Genomic DNA, 26,870 nt, shown 5'->3' on the forward strand with positions numbered 1-26,870 from the left:
GGATTACTTAAGGTTTCTTTGGTGGGAGGACGGCGACACAAGCTCTGAACCAAAAGATTATCGCATGAGAGTCCATCTCTTTGGAGCAGCATCGTCTCCTGGATGTGCGAATTATGGAATGAAATATTTGGCATGTCAAAATGAAAATGAGTTTCCTGTTGCTGCCGACTTTATCAAGAAGAACTTCTACGTGGATGATGGTCTCATCAGTGTGGAGACAGTGGATGCTGCCATCAAACTTGTCCGAGAAGCACAAGAAGTATGTGCAAAGGGAAGATTGCATCTTCACAAGTTTATCTCCAACAATAGGGAAGTTTTGGAGTCAATCCCTGACAGTGAACGAGCCAGCGGAGTTCATGATGTTGATCTCACTCATCCTGACCTACCACTACAGAGTGTGCTAGGAGTAAAGTGGTGTGTGAACAGTGACACCTTTTCCTTCAAAGTCACTATGGAAGAGAAGCCAGCAACAAGGCGAGGGATACTCTCAGTTATAGCCTCTGTATTTGATCCCTTAGGCTTCCTAGCTCCCTTTCTTCTATTGGGCAAGAAAATACTACAGGAGATGTGCCGAAAGGGCATTGCATGGGACGAACCACTGCCTGGAGATTTAAAACCACAATGGGAAGGTTGGCTGTATGATCTGAGGAACCTGCAGCAGGTCCAGATCCCAAGATGTCTCATTCCAACAGAGCTAGGGAAAGTCCAGAGAATAGAACTTCATCATTTCTCAGATGCAAGTAGCCAGGGATATGGACAATGCTCATATATTCGAGTGTTAAGTAAAGACAGAGTGCATTGCTCATTAATCATAGGAAAAGCTAGGGTTGCACCCACAACAGTTGTAACCATCCCTAGGCTTGAGTTGACAGCTGCAGTGGTCTCATCTGCAGTTAGCAGCATGCTAAAAGAGGAGCTTGAGCTCAAGATTGATCAAGAGTACTTTTGGACTGATTCCCAGGTAGTTTTAGGCTACATTAACAATGAGGCCAGAAGATTCCATGTTTTCGTGGCAAATCGAGTCCAAAGAATACGACAAGCAACTGACCCAGGACAGTGGTACTATGTTGAGTCTGACCAAAATCCTGCTGACCATGCGTCTAGGGGTCTCCGTATAGCAGAGCTGATTAGTTCTTGTTGGCTCACTGGTCCCAGATTTTTGTGGGAAAGAGAGATTGAACCTGCTAAGCTATCACCAGAGCTCTTGGTGGGAGATCCTGAAGTCAGAACAACACAAGTACTGCAAACAAATGTCATAGAAGACAACTTTTTAGAAAGATTCAGTCGATTCTCAAAATGGCACACATTACTCAATGTAGTTGCACGAATCCAGCGATTAGCACACAGAGACAAACTGCCCAGATTCATAAGTGTTGAAGACAGACGTCAGGCAAGTGTTGTGCTGGTAAAATTGGCACAAAGGGAAGCCTTCAAAGAAGAAATGAGGCTGTTGAATGACAACAAACTACCACACCATCACCCGCTGTCTCAACTTGATCCAGTCTTGTTGGACGGTGTTCTCAGGGTAGGCGGGCGATTGAAGCAGTCTTCCTTGCCACTTAACCTGAAACATCCAGTAATACTACCTAAAGAGGGCGTGATCACGCATCTGATCTTAGACTACTGTCATGAGAAGACTCAGCACCAGGGTAGAAGTCAGACTCTCAATGAGCTAAGAGCTAATGGATACTGGATTGTCAGTGGCAGCAAAGTGGTGGCTTATCACATCAGGCAATGTGTTACATGTCGGAGAGCTCGTAGGCCTACTGAAACACAAAGAATGGCAGATTTACCGGTTGACCGTGTGGATCCTTCCCCTCCTTTCTCATATGTTGGAATGGATTGTTTTGGGCCATTCTACACAAAACAAGGCCGAAAAGAGTGTAAGAGATATGGTCTCATATTGACTTGTTTATCCTCAAGGGCAGTTCACATTGAAGTTCTTGAAGATCTAACAACTGATGCCTTCATAAATGCATTGAGATGTTTTATAGCCATCCGTGGAGCTGTGAGACAAATAAGGTCTGACCAAGGCACAAATTTTGTTGGAGCGAAGAATGAGCTAACAAAGACACTAGGAGAAGTGGACAGAGACAGATTGACTACCTTTCTGAGTGATAAGCAGTGTGATTTCATTATGAATGTGCCAGATGCAAGTCACATGGGAGGTGTCTGGGAACGGCAAATAAGGACAGTTAGGAGTGTTTTGAGTTGGGTCTTTGCGAAAAGTGCTGGCAGGTTAGATGACGCCTCTTTGAGAACATTCTTCTACGAAGCAATGTCGATTGTAAACAGCCGCCCACTCACCACTGACAGCCTAAACGATCCGAAAAGCCTAGAGCCACTCACCCCTAACCACCTGCTCACAATGAAAACCTCCGTCCCACTGCCTCCACCAGGAAAATTTGTGGCAGAGGATCTATATGCCAAAAAACGTTGGCGCAGAGTTCAGTATTTAACTGAGCAGTTTTGGAGTAGATGGAGGAAGGAATATCTGGCAGCCATCTCCCTCAGACAATGCTGGCATGCTTCAAGGAGAAATGTAAAGATAGGAGATGTTGTCATTGTGAAAGAAGAAGGTCTTTCCCGCAATGAATGGAAATTAGGAAGAGTGCAGGATGTTTGTGAAGATGAAGATGGTCTTGTGAGAAAGGTCACCATACAACTGGGAAATAAGAAGTTAGGGAAAGATGGTCATCAACTTTCTACTCCTTCTATTGTAGAGCGTCCCATTCACAAGTTGGTTGTGCTTGTAGAAAGTAACTAAAGTCTGTTAAGTTTGGTATACACACCATTGATAAGTTCAGGAAATTACTAGATTTATTCATGCAAGGTTTTCATAAATCTTAGTAATTTGGTGGGAGTGTAACTGTCACATAAATAGGTTTAGTGAAAGATTTTTAAGTTGATGTTAAATGTGTTAAAACATAAGAAGAAGAAATAATAATTTAGTTAAAATGAACTATTGTTTAATTTTCTTCTTTATTTGAATGTTTATTTACAAAGCAAAGAGCAGAGGTCACATGGCCGGAAGTTAATTTACACCAAGGTATTATGGGTACGCTAGCATGAATGCAATGTGATGCACGTTCTGAGAGAAAGCGTATTACTCTACATGTGGTTCGACAGGCGCACACGGTAAATGTTTATTTTATTTGTTGTGCACGTTATTTTCTGTCAGTACCTTTGTGTTACATGATTATGACAAATTCATTGTGTAGCTATTTGTTAGATGCCAACGAGCTTTGGACTTCTATGGACATTTCTTTTGGAATTTACATGAACTGCAGAGCAGTTTGTTTATTGTTTGTATTTATTTATTTTATAGTTTTCACGGTGTCACAGACGGTGTCTGGTGTTTGGTTTTGAGGAGAGAATAAAACCCCTAAAAAGACATCTGTACGATGCGTGGCCAATATTTATTCGAACCAGTGTAGCTACAGGCATGACGAAGGCTCCTACAAGAAGGCTGGCACAGATCAGCTGGATCCAGAAGCAGCCTGAAGCCTCCATCCTTCAGCTCATCGACACAATGACTTGAACAGGACAAACTGTTAGATCTGTTGTAAGAGTTCAATGATCTGTAACATCAGCAAATGTCTGTACATTTAAATGTAACATGTATGAAATGTTGCTGCACCTCTTTGTAAAATGCATGAGTGTGATCAGGAGGTTTTAATGTAAGAGTGACTGTAGAAAACAGGACATGTTGAAGTAACTGTATCTACACCAGGAATGTTTTTAATTCTGCAACATGTTATACCAGGGGTGGGCAGTTATTTTTTCGGAGGGCCACATAGACTTCCATTAGAGAAGCAAAGGGCCACATTTGTTTCATAAATAATAGCATGAATTGAGTTGGAGATCACTGGCACAGTGTCTACCTTTATGAATCTGCTCTTGTTACATTTTCATCACTGTAAGCAGTGTTTCACACAGACCAATGTGTGCTGGCATCTCGGTGTCACATCGGTCGGAGAGTTGGTCATTGGGGTTTATAAAGGTTAAATATGCACCTGCATGCTTATCTGTGACAGTTTTAAAGCTACAAGAATTTCTAGTTGTTAGTTAAATCTTAATTCCCTCAGTTAGTTCTGAGTGATAAGATGAATAAATACATGCTTACCTGAACCCTGCAGGACCTTCCCCCACCTCAGCTCCATACATTACAGGGGTGTAGAATGAGTTTGCTCAGACAGACCTGTCCTTTCTCATGTTTCCTGGATGACTCACCGAATTGAAATTAAAGTTCTTACTTTAATTTGAGCCTAGTTTAGTTCTAATCTAAGGAATGGATTACACAAACATCTGAAGCTGGAGGTTTTTATTTCACTATATGAACTCAACACTGACCTCATGTGTCAGCCTGTTCTTGTTCTGTAAAATGACATTTTCTGGTAAAATAAAGGTTCAAATAAATAATGTGATATAACCACATAAATACATTAACAGCATAAATACTATAATCAGATATATGGAACTACTAAAGTTACAACAAGGCAACTAACTGATTAATAAAACAGCTTTTGGTGTTATTCATGTGACTATGGGCATATGACGTAGTTTATCTCAACAGTAACCGTGTTTCACCTCAAATCTCCTAATGTTTGCTGCGTTACCAGCTCTGTCTGTGCTGAGTCAGGGTGCGATGTTCCATCATCTTCTCTGTGAACATATCCGCCGGTCCGGGTTCCTTCAACAGTCATGGTGCGTTGAAAGGAGGAGCGGGCGGATCAGCTGCTCTCGCGCATGCGTGTGCGCTTATGTGTGTACGTGTGTGTGAACGCGGATGGGATGGAGAGAGAGAGCTGCGCGGAGTTGAATGAATGGAAAGATAGATATTATAAAATCGCATTGGCGGAAAAAAAAAACACAGAATCAATGTGTGGCGGAGGGAGTTGATGATGTGAACTGGTCTGTGTGTTTACTGCTCACTCCTCTGTCCTCTGTGTGTGTGTCCAGGTCCACTCTGAGTGTTGCTGGTTGTATGTTGAAAAACATGAAGAAAACCATTAGAGTTCAAACTAATTCCTTCTAATCTCCAGAGAGTAGATGGGATGAAGCAGTACAGCAGCGTGGAAGAGACGAGGACTATTGTGCGCACGGTCCGCGGGCCGCATTGAAGACGCAAGCGGGCCGGATGTGGCCTGCGGGCCGTACTTTGCCCAGATCTGATTTAGAGAGTTCAGGAAATGATCCGTGTGACTCAAGCTCCTACCAGGGCCTTCAGAGTGTAGAGTTTTATAAAACCCTTCAAGAGCTTCCTGAATTTCATTCACTGTAGTTTTGATCACTTTGGTTCATGTCCTTTGCAATGAAAATCAGTTTTATATATATATATATCTGTATGCATGGATGTGTGTTGGCAGGAGTTTACTGGCAGTGACATCTGTACAGGCAGAAGTAAAGTATTAACAGGAGCTCTCGCTGCATTCTTTATCAACACGGCTCCACCTAGATGCTGAGAGACAACTCACTGTGTGAGTACTTTTACTTTGAATACTTTAAGTACATTTAAAAGTAATTGCATACTACTTTTACTGAAGTAGGGTTGCTGATGTAGCACTTGTACTTAAGTATGTATTTTACTGGGTCATTGTACTTTGACTAAAGCACCCAGCTCCAGTACTTCTTCCAGCACTGTTCAGAACACATGGCTCTGTGTGTCAGACCAGCTGCTGGGTCAGGTTAACAGCTAACACACAGTGAAGGACTCTGTCACTGTTAGCAAAGCCAGACTACATCTCCCATAATGCACCTGGCCTCATGTCAGACACACATTAACTCACCTGGTTTTCTGTACCTGCAGAGGGAGGGGCAGTGAAAGTGAAAGTGTTTGTGTTCAGTCTCCATTTTGAGCAGCAGACGGTGACGCTCGGTGAGTTTAAACTTCGTCTGTTTCTTTGAATTATTGATATTGAAAATATGATCACCATCACCGTTCAGTGAGTGTGGACAGCAGGTGGTGATTGATCGTGTTCTGCTGTGTGTGTCAGTAAGTGGCAGTTCAGGCCTCCTGTGTGAGTCCAGGCCTTGATCTTGATCTGGATCAGACCTCCTGTCTTTCAGTCTTGGATTCTGAAGTCTGTGAGCCTCTTTTATTTGAACAAAGAGTCCATAAAATGGATGACATCCTTCCATGTTCCACAACACAGAATTATGAGGGGAGGAATTATGGGTAAAGAGCAGTTTCCCAAATTTCAGCGCCTGGCTGTGGAAGGCTGATCATTTCAGGGCTCTTTGTCTCTTCAAAGTCGCCCCTAAGCAGAAATGGAAACCCTCCGTCTGTTCTGCAGTGGACTGTACTGCACTGAATGCTGGGGTGCCCATCAGAACACAGATAGGAGGAGACAGGAGTCCTGAACCAGGCTCCACAGCATGTTCCCTCTGATATTTGGAGTGTTTCCAGCAGCCTGAAGTAACAGCTGAGTGATGTTCAGCCTGTTATTAATAAACATGTCAGACTTATTCATGCAGAGCTAAATGAAGCAGATTTAAGGTGATCGACTAGACCAGGAGAGTCTCAGTGATCTGCACCAGACCTGACAGAACACAGGCTCTGCCTCCAGTCTGTCTGTACAGGAAGTCTAAGTGAGGGGCGTCACAGATGTAGGTGGAAGAATGGCGCCATCTATGGTGCAAATAAGGCACTGCATGGACCAGCTGCCCTCTCGCTGCCCTTAATCAGCACAGTGGCACTTACACATGGATGAATGACAGACCACAAACCTGAGCCTTTATAACGCCGACCTTTACAAGAACCTGTGAGGAATATGGCACCATATAGATAAACATTCTTTAACCATCTGACCCTGGAAGCAGCAACAGTGGATTTGAAGTCTGAAGCTTTTAACCCTCTGTTCTCTGTTTTCCTACTTGTGATCTGTAAATGTAGTGTTTTATTTTCAGGATGAGATTAAAGTTAATGGAGCAGATCACCTTATAACTTCTGGGGGTGTGAAGCTTGGAGGACAAGGATTCATGAGTCTTCAGAGACCTTCGGCTTTAGACAGTAAAATACGACCTAGAAGAGACAAATCACCTGTCCCAGTCCACCAATGGTTAAAAACCTTTTCACAGCATTGAGTGTGGGGGTAATAGTTGCATTTTGGAGGATGTTTTTAGTTATTACCAAACCGAGCTGTGTCACTGCAGTCTGTACTGGAATGTTCTCAGACCCAGAGCCTGAACCCCCTGAAGACCAACAGCGTCAGGAAAAACTCCCTTTAACAGGAAGAGACCTTGAACAGGACCGGCTCATAAGGAGAACCTTCCTGCTGAGTCGGCCGGGTGGCACCCAATCACATTCCAGAGATGGCCCCTGCTGCCCCTCCTAGCTCCGCCCCTGCTGACACGTCAGCAGAGGGCTTTTAGGCCCCGTTCACACTGGAGAAAGTCATTCCACAGGGCTCTAGAGTGCGACCGTTTTGGGCGCACATGCGACCTAATTTTTCAAAGGTGCAACCAAAAAATATCAGAGGTCGCACCGGTACGACCAGCTGTAAGAGGGAGATACATTCTCCGCGACTGTTAAAAGTCTCCCTGTGGTCCAACAACAGACACACATCAGGCTCATAAACCAATGGTCTAAACCAGTCAGAGACGGTGAAGGGCGGGACCCCCGTGTGTGTGTACATTTGCAGTCAGACCGAGTCTGCCGAAAATCGAGAAGAAGAAGAAGAACGCGGACATATGCTGCGCAGAGCTGATGCTGTGTGATAAAGCTGGTTCCATACTCCACGAGAACAGAGAAATATGTTCGTGTTCCCGAGGTGACGAGAACACGAACAAAGTTTGTCTCGTCCCGGACTTTTTGAAATGTGCGTGCAGAACTCATACGGCCCTCTCACTGCAGCGCACAGACAGACAGACAGACAGACAGACAGACAGACAGGCAGGTAGACAGGGTTTAAAGATGTTTTGCTGCTGAACAGCAGAAACCGCAGTTTAAGTGAACGTGTAGCGGAGGAGCAGGATTTGTTGCTACTATGCAGGTTTTGATAATTAGCTGTTGACCTGAATGAGTGACGATAACGAGCCGGTCATGTTGAGCGTGACGTGCTCGTAGCTTTATAACAGACTGAACAGCAGGTCTGAGGACAGTGTTATCTGACCTGTGTGGTTCATCCATGAAGGCTGAGTCACTCCGACTGACAGCAGTCAGCTGGTTTAACCCTCATGCGTTGTTCGGGACATTTTTGTCCTCTGAGAGAAATTTTTCTGTTTATTTTGGCCATAACTTTGTCAATATGTGGACAAATTGAATCATTTTTCCTCAATAAGCTTAATTTTACATAAATTTTGTTAATATGATTTTAAAATTTTTCATAGGTCAACGGTACACTGTGGGCAAATTTTACCCCCTAATGTGTTGTTCGGGGACAAAAACGTCCCCTAACTTTAACGGTTTTAAAAATATATTAGATAAATATTTTTTTGAAATTTTTTTGCATAGACCTTTTAATTAACTTCAGTTCTAATCAACAGTAGTGAAAAAATCATTTTCCCCCAGGATTTTAACCCTTTAATCACCAATTTTATAAGGGGTGGTGCTGAAAATTGAAAAAAAAAAACACAAAATGGCTCATTTTTAATAGAAAAGGTGAATGTGGACTGGATTCTTTTGAACCTTTATTACAGTCTTGGTCATGTCAAACATCAGTAAAAAAATTGACTTGATTGCATTATTAGTTTTTGCACAGCACTGGATTTTCTTTTTTTCTCCCTAATGTGTTGTTCGGGGACAAAAACGTCCCCTAACTTTAACGGTTTTAAAAATATATTAGATAAATATATTTTTGAATTTTTTTTGCATAGACCTTTTCATTAACTTCAGTTCTAATCAACAGTAGTGAAAAAATCATTTTCCCCCAGGATTTTAACCCTTTAATCACCAATTTTATAAGGGGTGGTGCTGAAAATTGAAAAAAAAAACACACAAAATGGCTCATTTTTAATAGAAAAGGTGAATGTGGACTGGATTCTTTTGAACCTTTATTACAGTCTTGGTCATGTCAAACATCAGTAAAAAAATTGACTTGATTGCATTATTAGTTTTTGCACAGCACTGGATTTTCTTTTTTTCTCCCATTTTGTCCCATAGACTTACATTATAAACACACTTTTTTTGACTGCACAGCCATGGCACTAAATAATCATGCATTCTTGATTGTTGGTGGTTTACCCTGTTGGTAGGAGGTAACATTTGTGATTTTTACAGTTAACAACTTAATTACCATATTAACCCTTTACCTGCAGGCCTGTGCTCATGTACTGTAGTTTCTGGCTTAAGTATATGGAGTTATAGGGAGTATTTTAGCACATAATTGTGTGTCTACACACTGTGTGTGTATGTTAGAGAGGAAGAGAGCCATTTGCACACTGTCAGGGAAGGAAAGTCAGGAAAATAAAGTTACTAAGTAAGTGAAGTGTACCTAATTCAGACGTACAACGGCAATGCATAAGCATGTAAAATGAAAACATCCAGGAGTTCTGGCGTCTGAAGTTGTGGATGGGTAAAATAGCTGTTTTTTTTTTTTTTTTTTAGCTTTCGGAAAACACGTCCTCCAGTAGAGTGACTTTACTTTTAGGTTAGTGTCTCAGTTGAGATCACTGAATTAGTCTAAGTGAGGTCTAAGTGCCCCTTTTCCATGGTGTGTTGCGCTCCACACGACCATACGTACATGTGCATGTTACTAAATAGACACCATAGATAGATAACTTGATAACATAATAAATAATCATTGACTAACCAAATCTAATCTACAGTTTAGTCCCCTACTAAAATTAGTATTAAAAGTAGTTTAGTAAAGTAAAGTAAAGTAAATTTGTTGCAGCCCTAAAAGTAAGTGCCGGGCCCTTTGATGCTGAGAGGTTCAGACTAAACAAAACAAAAACACTAGTGGACTTGCATGCATCCTCCTGGTCATTTAATGGTGACAAGAGCAGCAAGCAGCATGAAGAGAGGATTCACCTGTGCATGAGTGAAGGATTCACTTGTGAACGAATGAAGGATTCGCTTGTGAACAAGTGACGGATCTACTTGTGCAGCCTTCACAGCTTCACAGCCTGGCCCTTCATAGAGCCAGGCTGCACAATCATTTCCAGAGATTGTGCACAAGTGAATCCTCTCTTCATGTTGCTTTCTGCTCTTCTCACCATCAAATGACCACAAGGTCACATGTAAGACCACTTGCCTTTTTGTTTTGTTTAGTCTGCACCTGTAGACATCAAAGGGCCACACGTGCATAGCAACACTTTCTTTGTTTTTGTTTACTATGAAGACTCTGTGGTTGTGTGTACTCACAGACAACAAGATCAGTGTGCAAATGGCTCTCTTCCTCTCTAACATACACACACAGTGTGTAGACACACAATTATGTGCTAAAATACTCCCTATAACTCCATATACAAGCCAGAAACTACACTACATGAGCACAGGCCTGCAGGTAAAGGGTTAATATGGTAATTAAGTTGTTAACTGTAAAAATCACAAATTTTACCTCCTACCAACAGGGTAAACCACCAACAATCAAGAATGCATGATTATGTAGTGCCATGGCTGTGCAGTCAAAAAAAGTGTGTTTATAATGTAAGTCTATGGGACAAAATGGGAGAAAAAAAGAAAATCCAGTGCTGTGCAAAAACTAATAATGCAATAAAGTCAATTTTTTTACTGATGTTTGACATGACCAAGACTGTAATAAAGGTTCAAAAGAATCCAGTCCACATTCACCTTTTCTATTAAAAATGAGCCATTTTGTGTGTTTTTTTTTTCAATTTTCAGCACCACCCCTTATAAAATTGGTGATTAAAGGGTTAAAATCCTGGGGGAAAATGATTTTTTCACTACTGTTGATTAGAACTGAAGTTAATTAAAAGGTCTATGCAAAAAAATTTCAAAAAAATATTTATCTAATATATTTTTAAAACCGTTAAAGTTAGGGGACGTTTTTGTCCCCGAACAACACATTAGGGAGAAAAAAAGAAAATCCAGTGCTGTGCAAAAACTAATAATGCAATCAAGTCAATTTTTTTACTGATGTTTGACATGACCAAGACTGTAATAAAGGTTCAAAAGAATCCAGTCCACATTCACCTTTTCTATTAAAAATGAGCCATTTTGTGTGTTTTTTTTTCAATCTTCAGCACCACCCCTTATAAAATTGGTGATTAAAGGGTTAAAATCCTGGGGGAAAATGATTTTTTCACTACTGTTGATTAGAACTGAAGTTAATGAAAAGGTCTATGCAAAAAAAATTCAAAAATATATTTATCTAATATATTTTTAAAACCGTTAAAGTTAGGGGACGTTTTTGTCCCCGAACAACACATTAGGGAGAAAAAAAGAAAATCCAGTGCTGTGCAAAAACTAATAATGCAATCAAGTCAATTTTTTTACTGATGTTTGACATGACCAAGACTGTAATAAAGGTTCAAAAGAATCCAGTCCACATTCACCTTTTCTATTAAAAATGAGCCATTTTGTGTTTTTTTTTTTCAATTTTCAGCACCACCCCTTATAAAATTGGTGATTAAAGGGTTAAAATCCTGGGGGAAAATGATTTTTTCACTACTGTTGATTAGAACTGAAGTTAATTAAAAGGTCTATGCAAAAAAATTTCAAAAAAATATTTATCTAATATATTTTTAAAACCGTTAAAGTTAGAGGACGTTTTTGTCCCCGAACAACACATTAGGGTAGTGTTTGCGAACAATGCATGAGGGTTAAGGAGTTATAGAACATGTTACATGACGAACGCCCATTTAAACAGTATTGTTATTATCCTGCTATAGTGGAGCATTGTCTGCCAGGATGATATCTGCATACAGCTAAAACTGTAAGAGACAGAATGAAGAGTCAGCTGGAGCTCAGCTTTAGAGAGAGAGGAGACAGAGAGGAAGAGGTGAGGAAGATGAGAGAAGAGATACTGTAGCTGCTGCTAATTTTAATTCCCATTGGCAGATAGATAGTGAGGAGCAACAGCCAGAAAATACAGAGAGAAAGCAAACAGGGAACTGAAGAGTGCTGTATGAACTTTGACTCTTCATGATGGATTCCTGACAAGCAGACTTGTTGGCTAGTTTGAGTACTGAGTACTCATGAGTAATGAGTAATGAGTACTATCAGTATTAAAATATTTTTATATAACTGTTCATTATACAAGGTCCAAATTCATTTTGTGTGATGTGATGTGATTATTAAGCCTGTTCATATAAAAATGTAGCCTACTGATGTGTACAAAATTATATGGACAGTGATTATGAACAAACTGCGGTGTTAAGTGTGCGGGTGGGTGTTGAGATGCGGTGCACCTAAATTTTGTGCCACTGCACAAAAAAAAAAAGTTAGGCGCACCAGTGCAACCAGTGCAAAAAGTTAGTCTAGAGCCCTGTTCCAGCTGGAGTAGGATTGAGCCCAGACTGCCTTTAAGCTGAATACGTTCAGACCTGTTTTCAAATCCGGCTAGCACACACTTGTGTCCGCACTCAATCGGCTTCATCCATCGTGTTTGCTGTCCTCCAAACCACTAGGTGGCGCCAAAGGTGGATCTAGCTGGATTGAAATCAAACTGGATACAGCCGGATTCGCAGGTCTGAGTCCTATCAGAGTCCCCACAGAGGATTCACTGTTCTCTGAAAGTGTCCCAGAGTCCTCAGAGACCTTCCTGAACATCTGCATGAGAACATGTCCAGTCCTCTGATCTCTCTTTAAATGTGAGCTCTGAAACCTGGATCAGCTGAACCCAGCTCCTCTGTTTGTTGTTCACAGGTTAGAAACCAGCTCAGTGCAGAGAAGCTGACTGCTACAGTCTCTGAGTGATCCTGGTTCAGGCCTGAGACTGACTGAAGATGGATGGTGGTGTGGAGGTAGAGGAGGGCAGAGCAGGACCACCAGGATCCATCTGTGAGTCCATGAAGAGTGACTGGTCCAAAGGCAGATCTCCAAACTTCAGTGCTGAACCTGGACCCTTCAGTCCAAAGTAAGAGCCCTGCTGCTGAGTCCTGTATGTGTCTCATGTGAATCTCTTCTGTCCCTGATGTTACAGAGGTTCAGTCAGAGCTTAAAGAAGAGGACTGTTATTGAACCATCTGATCATCAGATGATCAGTTCTTCGTGTGTTCAGAGAGACTTCACTGATTGATCCATGTGAACAGAAACATTTGTGTTTGCAGACCCAGAGGACCAGGATCCATCTGTGAGTCCATGAAGAGTGATCGGTCCAAAGATTATCCTCCAAACTTCAGTGCTGAACCTGGACCCTTCAATCCAAGGTAAGAGCCCTGCTGCTGACTCCTGTATGTGTCTCATGTGAATCTCTTCTGTCCCTGATGGGGGTTAAATAAGCTCATGGCTTCGCTTTGAGTGAACGCAGACTAAAAAGGAGACCCAGTAACGTGATTTAAGTATGTTATACTCCAATAGAACAGAGAAATCTTGTGGTGGTTCTGAAACTGGATCCATACTCCGCGAGAACAGAGAACTCCCTTCCCCCTGCCGACGTTACGCCCACAACGTGACGTCATTTTTTATCTCGGACGTTGTGCAGCGATCTCGTACACATGGCACGGGCAGAACTTTTTCTCTCAAGGCTGTGCGTCAACCATGCTGTGATTGGTTGGAATTTATTGTGGGCGTGATGAATGTGTTGAAGCCAAGAGCTTCTTCAGGTGCAGAACACACAGACAGAAGGAGGAAGCACAGCGACGATGGACAGTTTAGATGAGCAGCTGGCAAACAGCTCCTGGAAGGAGAAACACAGCGCACAGAGGAGAGAGTCTGTCCACAAGGTGGCGATAAAAACTAATCCCAGTATTGATCACAGTGTTACAGTGGCTCGCGCACATTAAACACCGGGAGACGGGATGTGTTATTGCAGACAGTCATCCACACGTTCACAGAGTTAAACTCACACAGACCAGAGGTCTGCTACAGTCAGCTGCACTGATCTTCTATCTGTTGTCAGCTGTGCGCCCTCTTCCCTGAACATTATCAGCTCGTTAGGCCAGGTAACCACGACTGTGCTCACAATTTACAACACAACTGCATTGTCAACCTTTTGTGTGTGACGTGCGCTGCGTAGGAGGCCGTATGAGGAGTTCTTCTTCACACGTCTCGTGGAGTATGGTACCTCCATGCCGAAAAGAACTTTTTTTTTTACTCTTACCACCCGTGCGAGTTCTGTTCTCTGTTCAAAGTTTGTTTTTGTTCTTGCCACCTCTGGAACTGTTCTCTGGATATGTAACAAGCTCTACAACACACTTTGATTTTATTTTTACAGCAACGGGACAGCACAGAAGTAATTATCAAATTAATCATCACAAGTCAGTTAGAGGGTCTAAATGTCGGTTTGGATATATTTTCGGTTACTTGCCAGCCCTACTGGGCGCTGATGCTTCAACATAAAATCTCTCATTTCTTCACATGAAACCTGATTTATTATTATTTGAATCCATTTTTATTCTCCTGCATAAAAACAAACTGCTCTTAACAAAGGTTTCTTTCTAAACAGGTTTCATCTGATTCTGTTTGGATTGATCTTCTTAGGTTTTACTCTGACTTTGGAAAGTTTGTGTTTGCAGACACAGAGGACCAGGATCCACCTGTGAGTCCATGAAGAGTGACTGGTCCAAAGAAGAACCTCTATACTTCAGTGCTGAACCTGGACCCTTCAATCCAAAGTAAGAGAGTTTCTAAAGTGTCCTGATGGACGGTGATGATGTCACTGATGCAGTTTGTCTTCATGTCCACATGATGATCCTGATGAACTCAAAGTATTCAGACCTCATTTAAAACCTGATCTGGTCTCAGCTGTAGCAGAGAGTCTCACTGTGGACTCTGTGTGTTCAGAGAAACCTGCAGGAAGATCTCAGTGGTTAAAGACAGCAGCTCATTCATGTTCATGACTTCCTGTTTCTCTGAGAGCGTCTGAGCTGCTCAACACTTTCTGATGTTTTTATAAAAACCAGAAATAATTTTACTGATGAAGACATGTCTCCACAGAGAGAGGAAGAGGAGCGACGTCTGTGAGGACGAGCAGCTGCCTAGATCAAGACAAAGACATGGACAAGGTAAGACTGGACATGTGTCTGCTGAGGGACTCTTTTCTGAAACTGGACTTGTGGTTGTGTTGTGTTGTACAGACATGAAAGATGTCTCATTGTGGTCTTTGTCTTTCAGCAGATGTTGGTCTGCAGCAGGTTTTAGAGGAACATAAGGTCAGTCTGAGGAGGAGATGTGAACATGTGACTGAAGGAACTGATGAAACAGGAAGTGGAACCCTCCTCAACAGGGTCTACACTGAGCTCTACATCACAGAGGGACAGAGCGAAGAGGTCCAGACCCAACATGAGGTCAGGCAGCTGGAGACAGCTTCCAAGATGGAGACCCTCCATGAGACTCCAATCAGGTGCCAGGACATCTTCAAAGCCTCAGCTGACCAACAGACAGCCATCAGAGTGGTTCTGACGAACGGCGTTGCTGGTGTTGGAAAAACCTTCTCAGTGCAGAAGTTCAGTCTGGACTGGGCCGAGGGCTCAGAGAACCAAGATGTCAGTGTGGTGGTTCTGCTTTCCTTCAGGGAGCTGAACTTGATCAGAGATGAGCAGCACAGTCTTCTGACGCTGCTCCATGTCGTCCATCCAACATTACAGAAGGTCACAGCAGAGCAGCTCGCTGTCTGTAAACCTTTGTTCATCTTTGACGGCCTGGATGAAAGCAGACTTTCTCTGGACTTCAGCAGCAGTCAGCGGCTGTCTGATGTCACACAGAAGTCATCGGTCCACGTGCTGCTCACAAACCTCATCCAGGGGAACCTGCTTCCCTCGGCTCTGGTCTGGATAACTTCTCGCCCGGCAGCAGCCAATCAGATCGCTCCTACGTGTGTGGACAGGCTGACAGAAGTACGAGGCTTCACTGACGCCCAGAAGGAGGAGTACTTCAGGAGGAGGTTCAGTGATGAAGAGCTGTCCAGCAGAATCCTCTCCCACATCCAGAACTCCAGGAGCCTCCACATCATGTGTGCAGTCCCAGTCTTCTGCTGGATCACTGCTACAGTTCTGGAGCACATGTTGACTACAGAGCAGAGAGGAGAGCTGCCCAAGACCCTGACTGACATGTACTCACACTTCCTGCTGGTCCAGACCATCAGGAAGAAGCACAAGTACCATGAGGGACATGAGACCAGTCCTCAGGAGCTGACGGAGGCTGACAGGGAAGTTCTTCTGAAGCTGGGGAGGCTGGCCTTTGAACATCTGGAGAAAGGAAACATCATGTTCTACCAAGAAGACCTGGAGCAGTGTGGTCTGGATGTCACAGAGGCCTCGGTGTTCTCAGGAGTTTGTACACAGATCTTCAAAAGAGAGAGTGTGATCTTCCAGAAAACAGTCTACTGCTTTGTTCATCTGAGTGTTCAGGAGTTTCTGGCTGCAGTCTACATGTTCCACTGTTTCACCAACAGGAACACCGAGCTGCTGAGAGGGTTCCTGGGAGACTACAGGATCTCATCTGTAGAAAATGTTGATAAACATAATAGCAATTGTGATGAAGATGAGGATGATGAAAATGGAGAAGAAGAAAAAGACGAGGATGACTATGATATTGATGACGATGAAGACAACTTTTACACTAACAGGAACATCGAGCTGCTGAGAGGGTTCCTGGGAGAAGACTACTGGAGCTCATCTCTAGATAAAGACGAGGAATACTATTATGATAAAGACAGCGGTGCCTACAAGGATCTGCTGGATTCTGATGAAGAGAAGGATACTGACTCTGAGGATGCTGATGATCGTGACATGAAGGAATATGGCATGACTATTCAATATGATGAGTTTTCACTGGACAAATTCCTTGAGAGAGTCATGTTAAAATCCCTCGAAAGTAAAAATGGCCACCTGGACCTGTTTGTCCGCTTCCTTCATGGCCTCTCTCTGCAGTCCAACCAGAGACTCTTAGGAGGCCTGCTGGGTCAGACAGAGACCAGCCCAGAAACCATCCAGACAGTCATCAACAACCTGAAGAAGACGAACACTGGTAAAATCTCTCCTGACAGAAGCATCAACATCTTCCACTGTCTGATGGAGATGAAGGACCTCTCAGTCCATCAGGAGATCCAAGAGTTCCTGCAGTCAGAGACCAGATCAGAGAAGAAACTCTCTGAGATCCACTGTTCAGCTCTGGCCTACATGCTGCAGATGTCAGAGGAGGTTCTGGAGGAGCTGGACCTGGAGAAGTACAACACAACAAATGAGGGACGACAGAGACTGATTCCAGCTGTGAGGAACTGCAGGAAGGCTCGGTGAGTCCAGATGTGATGATGATTGTGAATCAGTGTAGATTAGTGGTTCGGGTCTTCACAGATCCACACTGTGTGGTTCACGTGTTCATTGGAACATGTCAGCTGTGTTTTTGTCTCAGATGTTCTTCAGCTGTGAAAACGTGGATTTTTCAGCTGTTTCTGTTTAAAGCTGTTAAATGAATGAAGAAGTTTTCTTGTTGTTTCTAATCATTGTTCCATTTGACAGATGTTCTTCTGTTTGTGTGTTTCTATACAAATCTGATCATTGTTGACATCAGTGTGTAACTGTAGCTGCAGCAGCCGCTCAGTAAGAACACTCAGAATTAGGGATGCACGAACTGTTTTTTACAACCGATAACAATAACCGATAACTTCCTGCTTCTTGTAGCTGATACCGATAACAAACAACAACAGTTCCAATTCTTCAAATGAACCTTTATTGTTATTTCAAGTTAGCAAAACTCTGTTAACAATAAAATAAAGGGTTCTACAGAACCAAAAGCCTATGGCTGCTTTAAATGCACAATAGACCAAGGATTTCCAGTTACTTTTCAGTTACTTCTCTGAAATCAAAATAAATGAAATGTGTGACTGTCAAATCAGTGTCAACGTTAACCCAGTCATATTAACAAGTGCATGATATAATACAAAAATAAAGCTTTCAGACATAAATGTAATGCAATAAAATCAAACATGTAATTGATAAATTTCGGTTTCTTTTATCATCAATCACATGTGCAGCAGCAGAAAACAAGCGCTCGTTGTCAACGCCAGTGCAAGGGTCAGAGAGGTATTTACGTGCAAGATGGGCAGGGGTTGGAAAACGGGACTTGTTGCTTCTCCAGTCTGGGCTCATGGGAAGCGTGGGCCCAGCGGTCTTGTCTCTAGTCAGCTGTTCACACGGATCGACTAGTGTCCATTGGTTTGCGCTCAGAGTTGCAGGTAGTTGATAATCTACTCCATAGACTGCAAGCGCTCGCTTTTGGTGCTCCTCAGCATGTAAAACGTGCTGTTCCATCGCGTGGATATGTCTGGCTGCAGCCGTGCTGTTTTCACTCCTAGTCGTGTCTGTAACTCCGCCAGACGGGAGGTAGCGACTTGGGAGAGTCTGAAATGTCCTATGTTTTTTCGCCCAATTGACACACACTCAGATATACTCCTTTGGCTCAGCAAAGCCTCGTTTACAGCCAGCTGTAAACTTCCGCAGAACAACAATTTGTGCAAATTGCAAATGCATCGTCTCTCTCTGAAACAGTGAAAAAGTCAGTTTGTTACCAAACCGCTATAAAAACAAAGAAGAAGAAGAGGGCCGAGGTTAGGTCTTCTTCTTCTTTGTTTTTATGGTGGTTGGCCATGCAACAGCAACATGTATCATGTACTGTAATATGTGCGAAATCCAAACCCTTTACGTTTACTATTATGGGTTCTATTTTATCGGTGAAAATTTTAATTATCGGAATTATCTGAATGACGTCATTTTTTTCAATATCGGACCGATAATTATCGGTGGCGATAGTTATTGTGCATCCCTACTCAGAATGTGTCTCTGATGAAGACGTCCTCATGGTGACTCGGTGGACTCAGACGTAGGTCATAATAACATGTAACAATAATATAATTGTATATAATAATATAATATAATATAATAATAATAATAATAATAATAATAATAATAACAATTATTATTATTATTATTATTATTATTATTATTATTATTATTATTATTAATAATAATAATAATAATAATAATAATAATAATAATAATAATAATAATAATAACATGTTTTCTGATGTTTCTGTCATCACAGACTTTCTAACTGTGGACTCTCAGAGACTCACTGTGAAGTCGTGGCCTCAGCTCTGAAGTCCAACCCCTCCCATCTGACAGAACTGGATCTGAGCAGCAATGGATTGCCGGATTCAGGAGTGGAGCAGCTGTGTTCTGGACTGCAGAGTCCTCACTGCAGGCTGCAGACTCTGAGGTCAGTTCTCTGTTATTATTTATGATCAGGTTTATGAAGAATGGAGGTCCAGTTTGTCTCAGACTGCACAGAGCACCTGTCAGGACTGACAGACAGAACAGGGAGCACAGACAGTTTGAATGAAGGAGCATCATGGTCCTTCATATCAGCAGGTGTCTCCTCAGTCCTCGGTGGTCTGATGACAGATCAGCTCCAGTCTGGTGTTCACAGGTTCATTAAAGAGTCGTTGGTGTCAGTGATCATTCTTTCTGTCTGTGAAGAAATCTGCTGATAATCTGACTCCAATGTTACCAGATACAGAACAAAGCCCTCAGTCTGCTTCTGTGGATGGACCACTTGTAGATGTTCAATAATCTATAAGTACAATCAAAGGTTCTATAAAACAGACATGAACATGTTTGTCTATGAAAGGACTGGATGACCTCCAACTTTTCACTGTTAGACTCAGACCAGAATTTTAGTAAAGTTGCTTAATTTACTTGAGTATGTAGTCTTGAGGGTTTTATCTCCCAGGAGAGATTGAAGAGGGATATCTAGCTGGTTCAGCTCTAGTTCCTTCCACCCTGCATCATAACCCTCCCTGCACCAGAAGACCACATACTGCAGTTGAGCTGCTTTGTAATAGTCTCCAAACATGGGAGTTACATCCCTCCTTTATCTTTTGGCAGGTGTAATGTCTTATAGTGTACCCTTGGCTTCTTGTTCTGCCATATAAACCGAGAGATAATCCGGTTCCATTCGTCGAACTGTTTAGATGGTACTACCACGGGTAGTGATTGGAAAAGAAATAGCAGTTGAGGTAGAATAATCATCTTTATAGTTTCTATTCTGTTGTACAAATCAAGAGTTAGAGGAGTCCATCTGTTCAAATCATTTTTAATTTTATTTGTGATGATGCCATAATTTTCACCATATAAATCTTCAAGGGATTTAGAAATATTAACACCTAAGTATTTCATAATTCTAGTTTTCCATTTAAATTGAAAGGTTTTACATATATTTTCCTGAGGTGAGTAGTTAAAGCAGAGGGTCTGAGTTTTTTCTATATTCAGTTTGTATCCTCTATAGAGACCATATTGGTCAAGGCAGGACATCAATTTCAGGAGACTAGTGTCCAGGTCAGACAAAGTCACCAGTATATCATCCGCGTATAGACATGTCTTATATTGTCTTCCCTTAAATGTAATTCCCGTAATATCTGGATCGTCTCTAATTTTTTGAGCAAGTGGCTCTATAAATAGAGCAAGCAGAATAGGGCTCAATGGGCAGCCCTGTCGGCATCCCTGTTCCAAAGAGATTGTATCTGAAAGACTGCCATTTATTTTAACCCGAGCCACTGGTGAATCATAGATGGATTTAAAACATCCTATAACTGCATCATTGAAGCCAAAGCGTTGTAGCACCAAATATAAAAATTCCCACCGCACGGAGTCGAAGGCTTTTTCTGCATCGAAGCCGAATGCTAAAGATTTTATATTACGTCGGCTAATAATATCTATCAAATGTATTGCTTGTCTGACCTTATCTTGGGTGCATCTGTTCTTAATAAATCCCGTCTGATCAGTGGCGATCAGGTCGGGGATAATCCTTTCCAGCCTACTGACGATAATTGAGGTGAAAATTTTATAGTCTGCATTTAACACAGAAATAGGTCTATACGAACACCAACTTATCTTTTCCTGGTTTCGGAATCACTGATATTATAGCTTGTTTTCAAGATGGTGGGGTCTCGCCCCCTTTTGGCACATAATTAAAACAATTTAATAACAATGGGGTCAAAGGGTCCCTAAAAACCTTGTGCCACTCTGTAGGTAGTCCGTCTCCCCCAGCTGCTTTGTTTGAATTCAGGTTAGAAATAGTCTTATTAAGCTCTGCTATTGTTATATCTGCAGTTATCTGTTTGTTTTGTATTGTGCCAATTGATGGCAAATCTAGGGAGTCCAAAAAATACTTGACTGTTGCGGGGTCTGCTAATTTGGGTTGGGAGTGCAGGTTCCTGTAATATGTTTCAAATGACCTATGTATTTCTTCCGGCTTAGAGCACAACTGATTGGTGAGTGGATCTTTTACTTTATAAATAGCTCTTTCAGTTGTTGTTGTTTTCTTAGCCTCCAGGCTAATATTTTTTTCGCTCGGGGCCCATTTTCATAATAACTTTGTTTGAGACGCTTCAGTTTATATTTCTCTTGATCGTTGAGTTTCTTATTTATTTCTGATTTTACAAGAGATATTTGTTCTAGTAGGGCAGGGTCATTAGTCTCTATATGTTTCCGCTCCAGTAAATCTAATTTGTTAGTCAAGTCATTCAGCTGTTTAAGTTTTTCTTTTTCTTTTGAGATGACCACATTATAACTTTACCACACAATACTGCTTTTGCAGCATCCCATAATATACTTGGTGACACCTCTGTGCTACTGTTAGGTTCTATGTAGTCCCTAGTTTCCTTTTTAATGAATTCCTCAAATTGATTATCATTTAGCAAGGAGGTCTTGGTCTCCAAATTGTATTCCTGTGCGGGACATCCAAATGTATTTTCAGATATACTCCTGAGTGGTCCGATACATCTCTAACACCAATGTTGCAGTCTAGAACTCTGTGTCAGTTTCAAACATGAAAAAATAGTCGATTCTAGAACAGACTGATTTGGGGTGGGAGTAAAAGGTAAATTGTTTAAGGAGTGGGTGAATGTCCCTCCATACATCAATTATGTTAAAACCTTTAATCATTTTCTTCATATACGATGACTCCGAGTTCATTTTCTTTGTTGGATTTGTAGAGTCTAAGGTGGGGTGCAACTGTACTTTCCAGTCCCCCCCACAAATCAAGACACCAGAAACCTCTGTGGCTATCAAATCAAATATTCTATTAATTAATGTCCTGTCTCGTCCCGGAGGTCTATAAACATTAAATAATGTTACTTCTTTTGAGTCCAGTAATCCCCTCACTAAGACAAAGCTGCTTGGAAAGCTGGAAGTTTACTTGATTTGCAATAAGCATCGCGACTCCTCTCGCATGTCCACTTGTGTAGGAGGAAAAGAACGTATTTTTAAAACCCATTTTTTTTTTAATTTCTCATGTTCTGTTTTTACCAAATGAGTTTCCTGCCAAAAGATGATATGTGGATGTTCCCTTTTCATCTTTGCTATAAGCTTCCTTCTTTTAGTAAAATTCTGTAACCCATTAACGTTAAGTGTTATGATTCTGTATTCTTGCTGAGGCATTTAACATTAAGTATAAACCCCTCCTTCTCATACACCCAAGGTGACCTTAACACTTGAACATGAACAGATATAGCGACAAAAACTTGTAACTTAAAACACAGGAAAAAAATAAATGAAGGAAAAACAGGCTTCCATAATGACAGTTCCTCATAATAAAGGGTTTTAGTTGGGGAGGGACACCTTCACTGTATAAAGGGCCTCTCCAGTGCCAACTGAGATAACTCAAGAATGAGTATCGAAACAGTGCACGTCCGGAATAACTTAAACAAGCTCCCAGTCCGACGGTCAAATATATTGATCTATTTACAGTAGACTAAAGCAGTCCTCCTAGATCAGGGGTGTCCAAACTACGGTCGGATTTTCTATGGCCCGCGGCTTCTATCTTAAAATATGTTATTTTTGGCCCGCCAGCCAAACATATCATACAATCATAAATCATACAAAATCAACAGGCAATTCTTGTTTTTGTTTTTAACTCATTGTGTAATGTTTGCATGATTCTCTGAGCAGAACATTGTCTCTCTCTGTCTGCATCGTGGTGCGTCACGCGGTGCTGCAGGGCTTGGTTGTTGGTTCCAGCTACGCAGAGGGCTCCGAAGGTGCACAACACCGGTTCAGCACTTCGACACAATTCACTACGAGACTAAACATGCTTCTGCAGACAACCTGCTATCAGAGAGCGTCTGTACAAGTGAAGTTCTCCAAAACTAGGAGCCCCTCTGTAAAAAAGAAATAAATTGTGGCCACGAATTATGTATAACGTGCGCACGAAATATTGTTATTATTAGTTGTTGTATAGTAGCCCTATTAGAATTCATGGACTGGGTGCATGGGAGCGGGCTGCCTGTGCATGATCAATGAGCGTCCCTCTCTGGGGAACGTGCCGGAGTACTGGGGGCTCCAGGAGCGCAGGGGAGTGGAGCGGAGCGTCCCTCTCCCTGTGCATCGTGTCGCTCCCTGCTGCCGGGAGCGATGCTAGAGCTGTTAGAGAAGTTGAAGCAACATGATGGAGAGAGAGAGGGACGCTCATTGCTCCCTGCTGCACGGGGAGGCTGCGTCCTGACCTCGGGCCTTTTTACCGGTGGCTGGATAAAAGCAACTCTCCAGAAATGCGAACATTTGTAAACCATGAATTAGTTTGTGTCGTGTGAGCAGACTGTCTGTGATAAACTGTGATGTTTTACTGGAGCAGCAGAGCAGTCCGTCTTTGCTTGTTAACGTTCTCTGTTGTCAAACTGTCAGCTGTACAGAGAGATTCTCTCAAAAAGACTCCGTCATTCAGTACACATCTGTCGTAAGGCACGTCATCACGTTTTTACGTCTCGTTGCCATGCACTGCAAACCTGTGTAAACATTAAATTACAGACCCTTTGAGATCAGCACTAAATGACTCCCACCTGGTCTACCTGACATTTTACTGATGTCTGCTCCTAAACCAGACCTGCCACATATGATCAGATCTCACCTTCACAGTAGAGTCAATAACTTGTTGCTCTGTTATCACAACCACACAGTTTCTGAATGTTTTAAATTTATGCTGTAAATTCAGATAACATTTACTGATCTGTTCATCTGAATGCTAAGATGTTATTTTGTTTGCTGTGTAAGATGTAACATATTACAAAACAGCATACACAGTTTTTATTGTTTAAAATAATGACATCATGGACTGTTGGCCCTCGGAGAGTTTCACATTATCGAATCTGGCCCTCCCCGAAAAAAGTTTGGCCACCCCTGCATTAAGGTATACCAGCGGGACACACAGGTAGTGATGGTATCATTTTTAATACGAGAGAGAGAGAGAGTTTATAATGCACTTTACCTGCAGTGAATTGTAGGCTACAGCAGCTGTTTTGATGGGGCTCTGTGCAGACACCCCCCCTCTCTATGCAGGCACAGTGGAGACGGGACCAGGCAAGCACTCAGGAAGATTTAGCTGAAACCGCCCGACCCTACTGTCCAACATGATCCTGCTTCATGCACTCAGACACAGAGTCCCCTGTTAGCCAGAGCTAAGACTGGTTTCTGTTCTTGACCTAAATCCAGTCTAGTTTAGTAAGATCCCCATTAACTGCTGCCAAAGCAGTAGCTCTTCTTCCTGGGGTCTGTAGACTTCAAAACAGTGTTCTTATAACATACTGGTGTTCTCATCACTGGATTTGGAATACATTTTCTACAGTGCTTGACACCTCCAGACTCAATAATGTTTGATTTATATGACTATTCCAATTCAACAAACTGTCAACAGTCACACCGAGTAGCTTTACCTCAGTGACCTGTTCTATTACAGCACCCCCCAGTCAGACCCAACACAGGTGGATCTTTACCAGAGACCTGGATCCCAACACCATACATTTACTTTTCCCTGCATTAATCACCATTTTATGTCCCTCATCCAATTTTCAATTCGTCTCAGTTCGACTTGTAAAATGTTACTAAGTTCAACAGGGGTTTGTGTGGACGTATAAATAGAATCATCCTAAATTCCTAAATTCAGTCTGTTTGTTACAGAAACTGTAGAAAATGTCCTCTGTTTAAAGTCAGTTAACCTTAAAGGCTGTTTGGACACAATAATGTTCATCTGATCATTGAAACTCATCTGATTGATTATCAATCATTTCATCTGTTATTCTTTATTCAGATTGATGAACTGCAGTCTGTCAGAGATCAGCTGTGCTTCTCTGGCCTCAGCTCTGAAGTCCAACCCCTCCCATCTGACAGAGCTGGAGCTGAGTGGAAACTTCAACCTGCAGGATTCAGGAGTGAAGCAGCTGTGTGGTTTTCTGCAGAGTCCAGATTGCAGACTGCAGACTCTGAGGTCAGTTCTCTGTCTGATACTGTTGTAAAACTCACAGAGCTTCCATCCATGAAGCTTTGGTCCATATTGTAATACAGTAATATGAATCTTCTTATGCTGCATATGAATGAGTGTGTCGTACATGTTAGTGTACATACAGTTCAGATTATGTGTTGTTCTTCAAGGATCATGTAACCAGTCGTTTCTGCTCCTTCCAGTCAGTGAATGTCTTTTGTTATTGTGCTCACTCACTTCCTCTGGTTTACATGTCAGAGATAGTTTCTGTGCCCTGGAGCTGAGGCCTCCAAAGGCTGCACACATGACAGGAAAGAGAGCTGAACTTTACTTCCTGTCCAGTAGGGTTGGGCCATATTAAGGTATTAAGGTATTAAGGCAGGGGTGTCCAAACTACGTCCCCGCGGTCGGATTTTCTATGGCCCGCGGCTTCTATCTTAATATGTGTTATTTTTGGCCCGCCAGCCAAACAGAGTAAATCATACAAAATCAACAGGCAATTCTTGTTTTTGTTTTTAACTCATTGTGTAATGTTTGCATGATTCTCTGAGCAGAACATTGTCTCTCTCTGTCTGCATCGTGGTGCGTCACGCGGGGCTGCAGGGCTTGGTTGTTGGTTCCAGCTACGCAGAGGGCTCCGAAGGTGCAAAACACCGGTTCAGCACTTCGACACAATTCACTACAAGACTAAACACGCTTCTGCATACAACCTGCTATCAGAGAGCGTCTGTACAAGTGAAGTTCTCCAAAACTAGGAGCCCCTCTGTGACATGGTCAAAAAGAAATAAATTGTGGCCACGAATTATGTATAACGTGCGCACGAAATATTGTTATTATTAGTTGTAGTATAGTAGCCCTATTAGAATTCATGGACGGGGTGCATGGGAGCGTGCTGCCCGGCCAGAGAGCAACCTCCCCGTGCAGCAATGAGCGTCCCTCTCTGGGGAATGTGCCGGAGTACTTCGGGGCTTAGAGAAGTTAAAGCAACATGATGGAGAGGGAGGGGGACGCTCATTGCTCCCTGCTGCACGGGGAGGCTGCATCCTGACCTCGGGCCTTTTTACCGGCGGCTGGATAAAAGCAACTCTCCAGAAATGCAAACATTTGTAAACCATGAATTAGTTTGTGCCGTGTGAGCAGACTGTCTGTGATAAACTGTGATGTTTTACTGGAGCAGCAGAGCAGTCCGTCTTTGCTTGTTAACGTTCTCTGTTGTTAAACTGTCAGCTGTACATAGACGCAGCACTTCTCTCAAAAAGACTCCATCATTCAGTACGCATCTGTCGTAAGGCACGTCATCACGTTTTTACGTCTCGTTGCCATGCACTGCAAACCTGTGTAAACATTAAATTACAGACCCTTTGAGATCAGCACTAAATGACTCCCACCTGGTCTACCTGACATTTTACTGATGTCTGCTGCTCCTAAACCAGACCTGCACATATGATCAGATCTCACCTTCACAGTAGAGTCAATAACTTGTTGCTCTGTTATCACAACCACACAGTTTCTGAAAGTTTTAAATTTATGCTGTAAATTCAGATAACATTTTCTG

General features: G+C 42.3%; 1 protein-coding gene across 21 annotated transcripts in view; it reads left to right on the forward strand.

Moving 5' to 3' along the window:
- Positions 1 to 26,870, forward strand: part of LOC114453318 (NLR family CARD domain-containing protein 3-like) — a 444,189-nt gene that overhangs the window by 128,331 nt on the left and 288,988 nt on the right. For 6 of the 21 annotated variants that reach the window (XM_028433143.1, XM_028433144.1, XM_028433146.1 and 3 more), the window contains one exon: positions 13,177 to 13,275. The exons of 14 other annotated variants lie outside the window; for them this stretch is intronic. In XM_028433143.1, coding sequence (XP_028288944.1) covers positions 13,177 to 13,275 — 99 coding nt within the window. Of the gene's footprint in view, positions 1 to 12,613; positions 12,984 to 13,176; positions 13,276 to 26,870 lie in introns of those variants that run through there. One more of the 21 variants, XM_028433159.1, reaches the window with a different exon arrangement.

Source organism: Parambassis ranga, chromosome 20, assembly GCF_900634625.1.
Source record: "Parambassis ranga chromosome 20, fParRan2.1, whole genome shotgun sequence".
In the NCBI taxonomy this organism is placed as follows: Eukaryota; Metazoa; Chordata; class Actinopteri; family Ambassidae; genus Parambassis; species Parambassis ranga.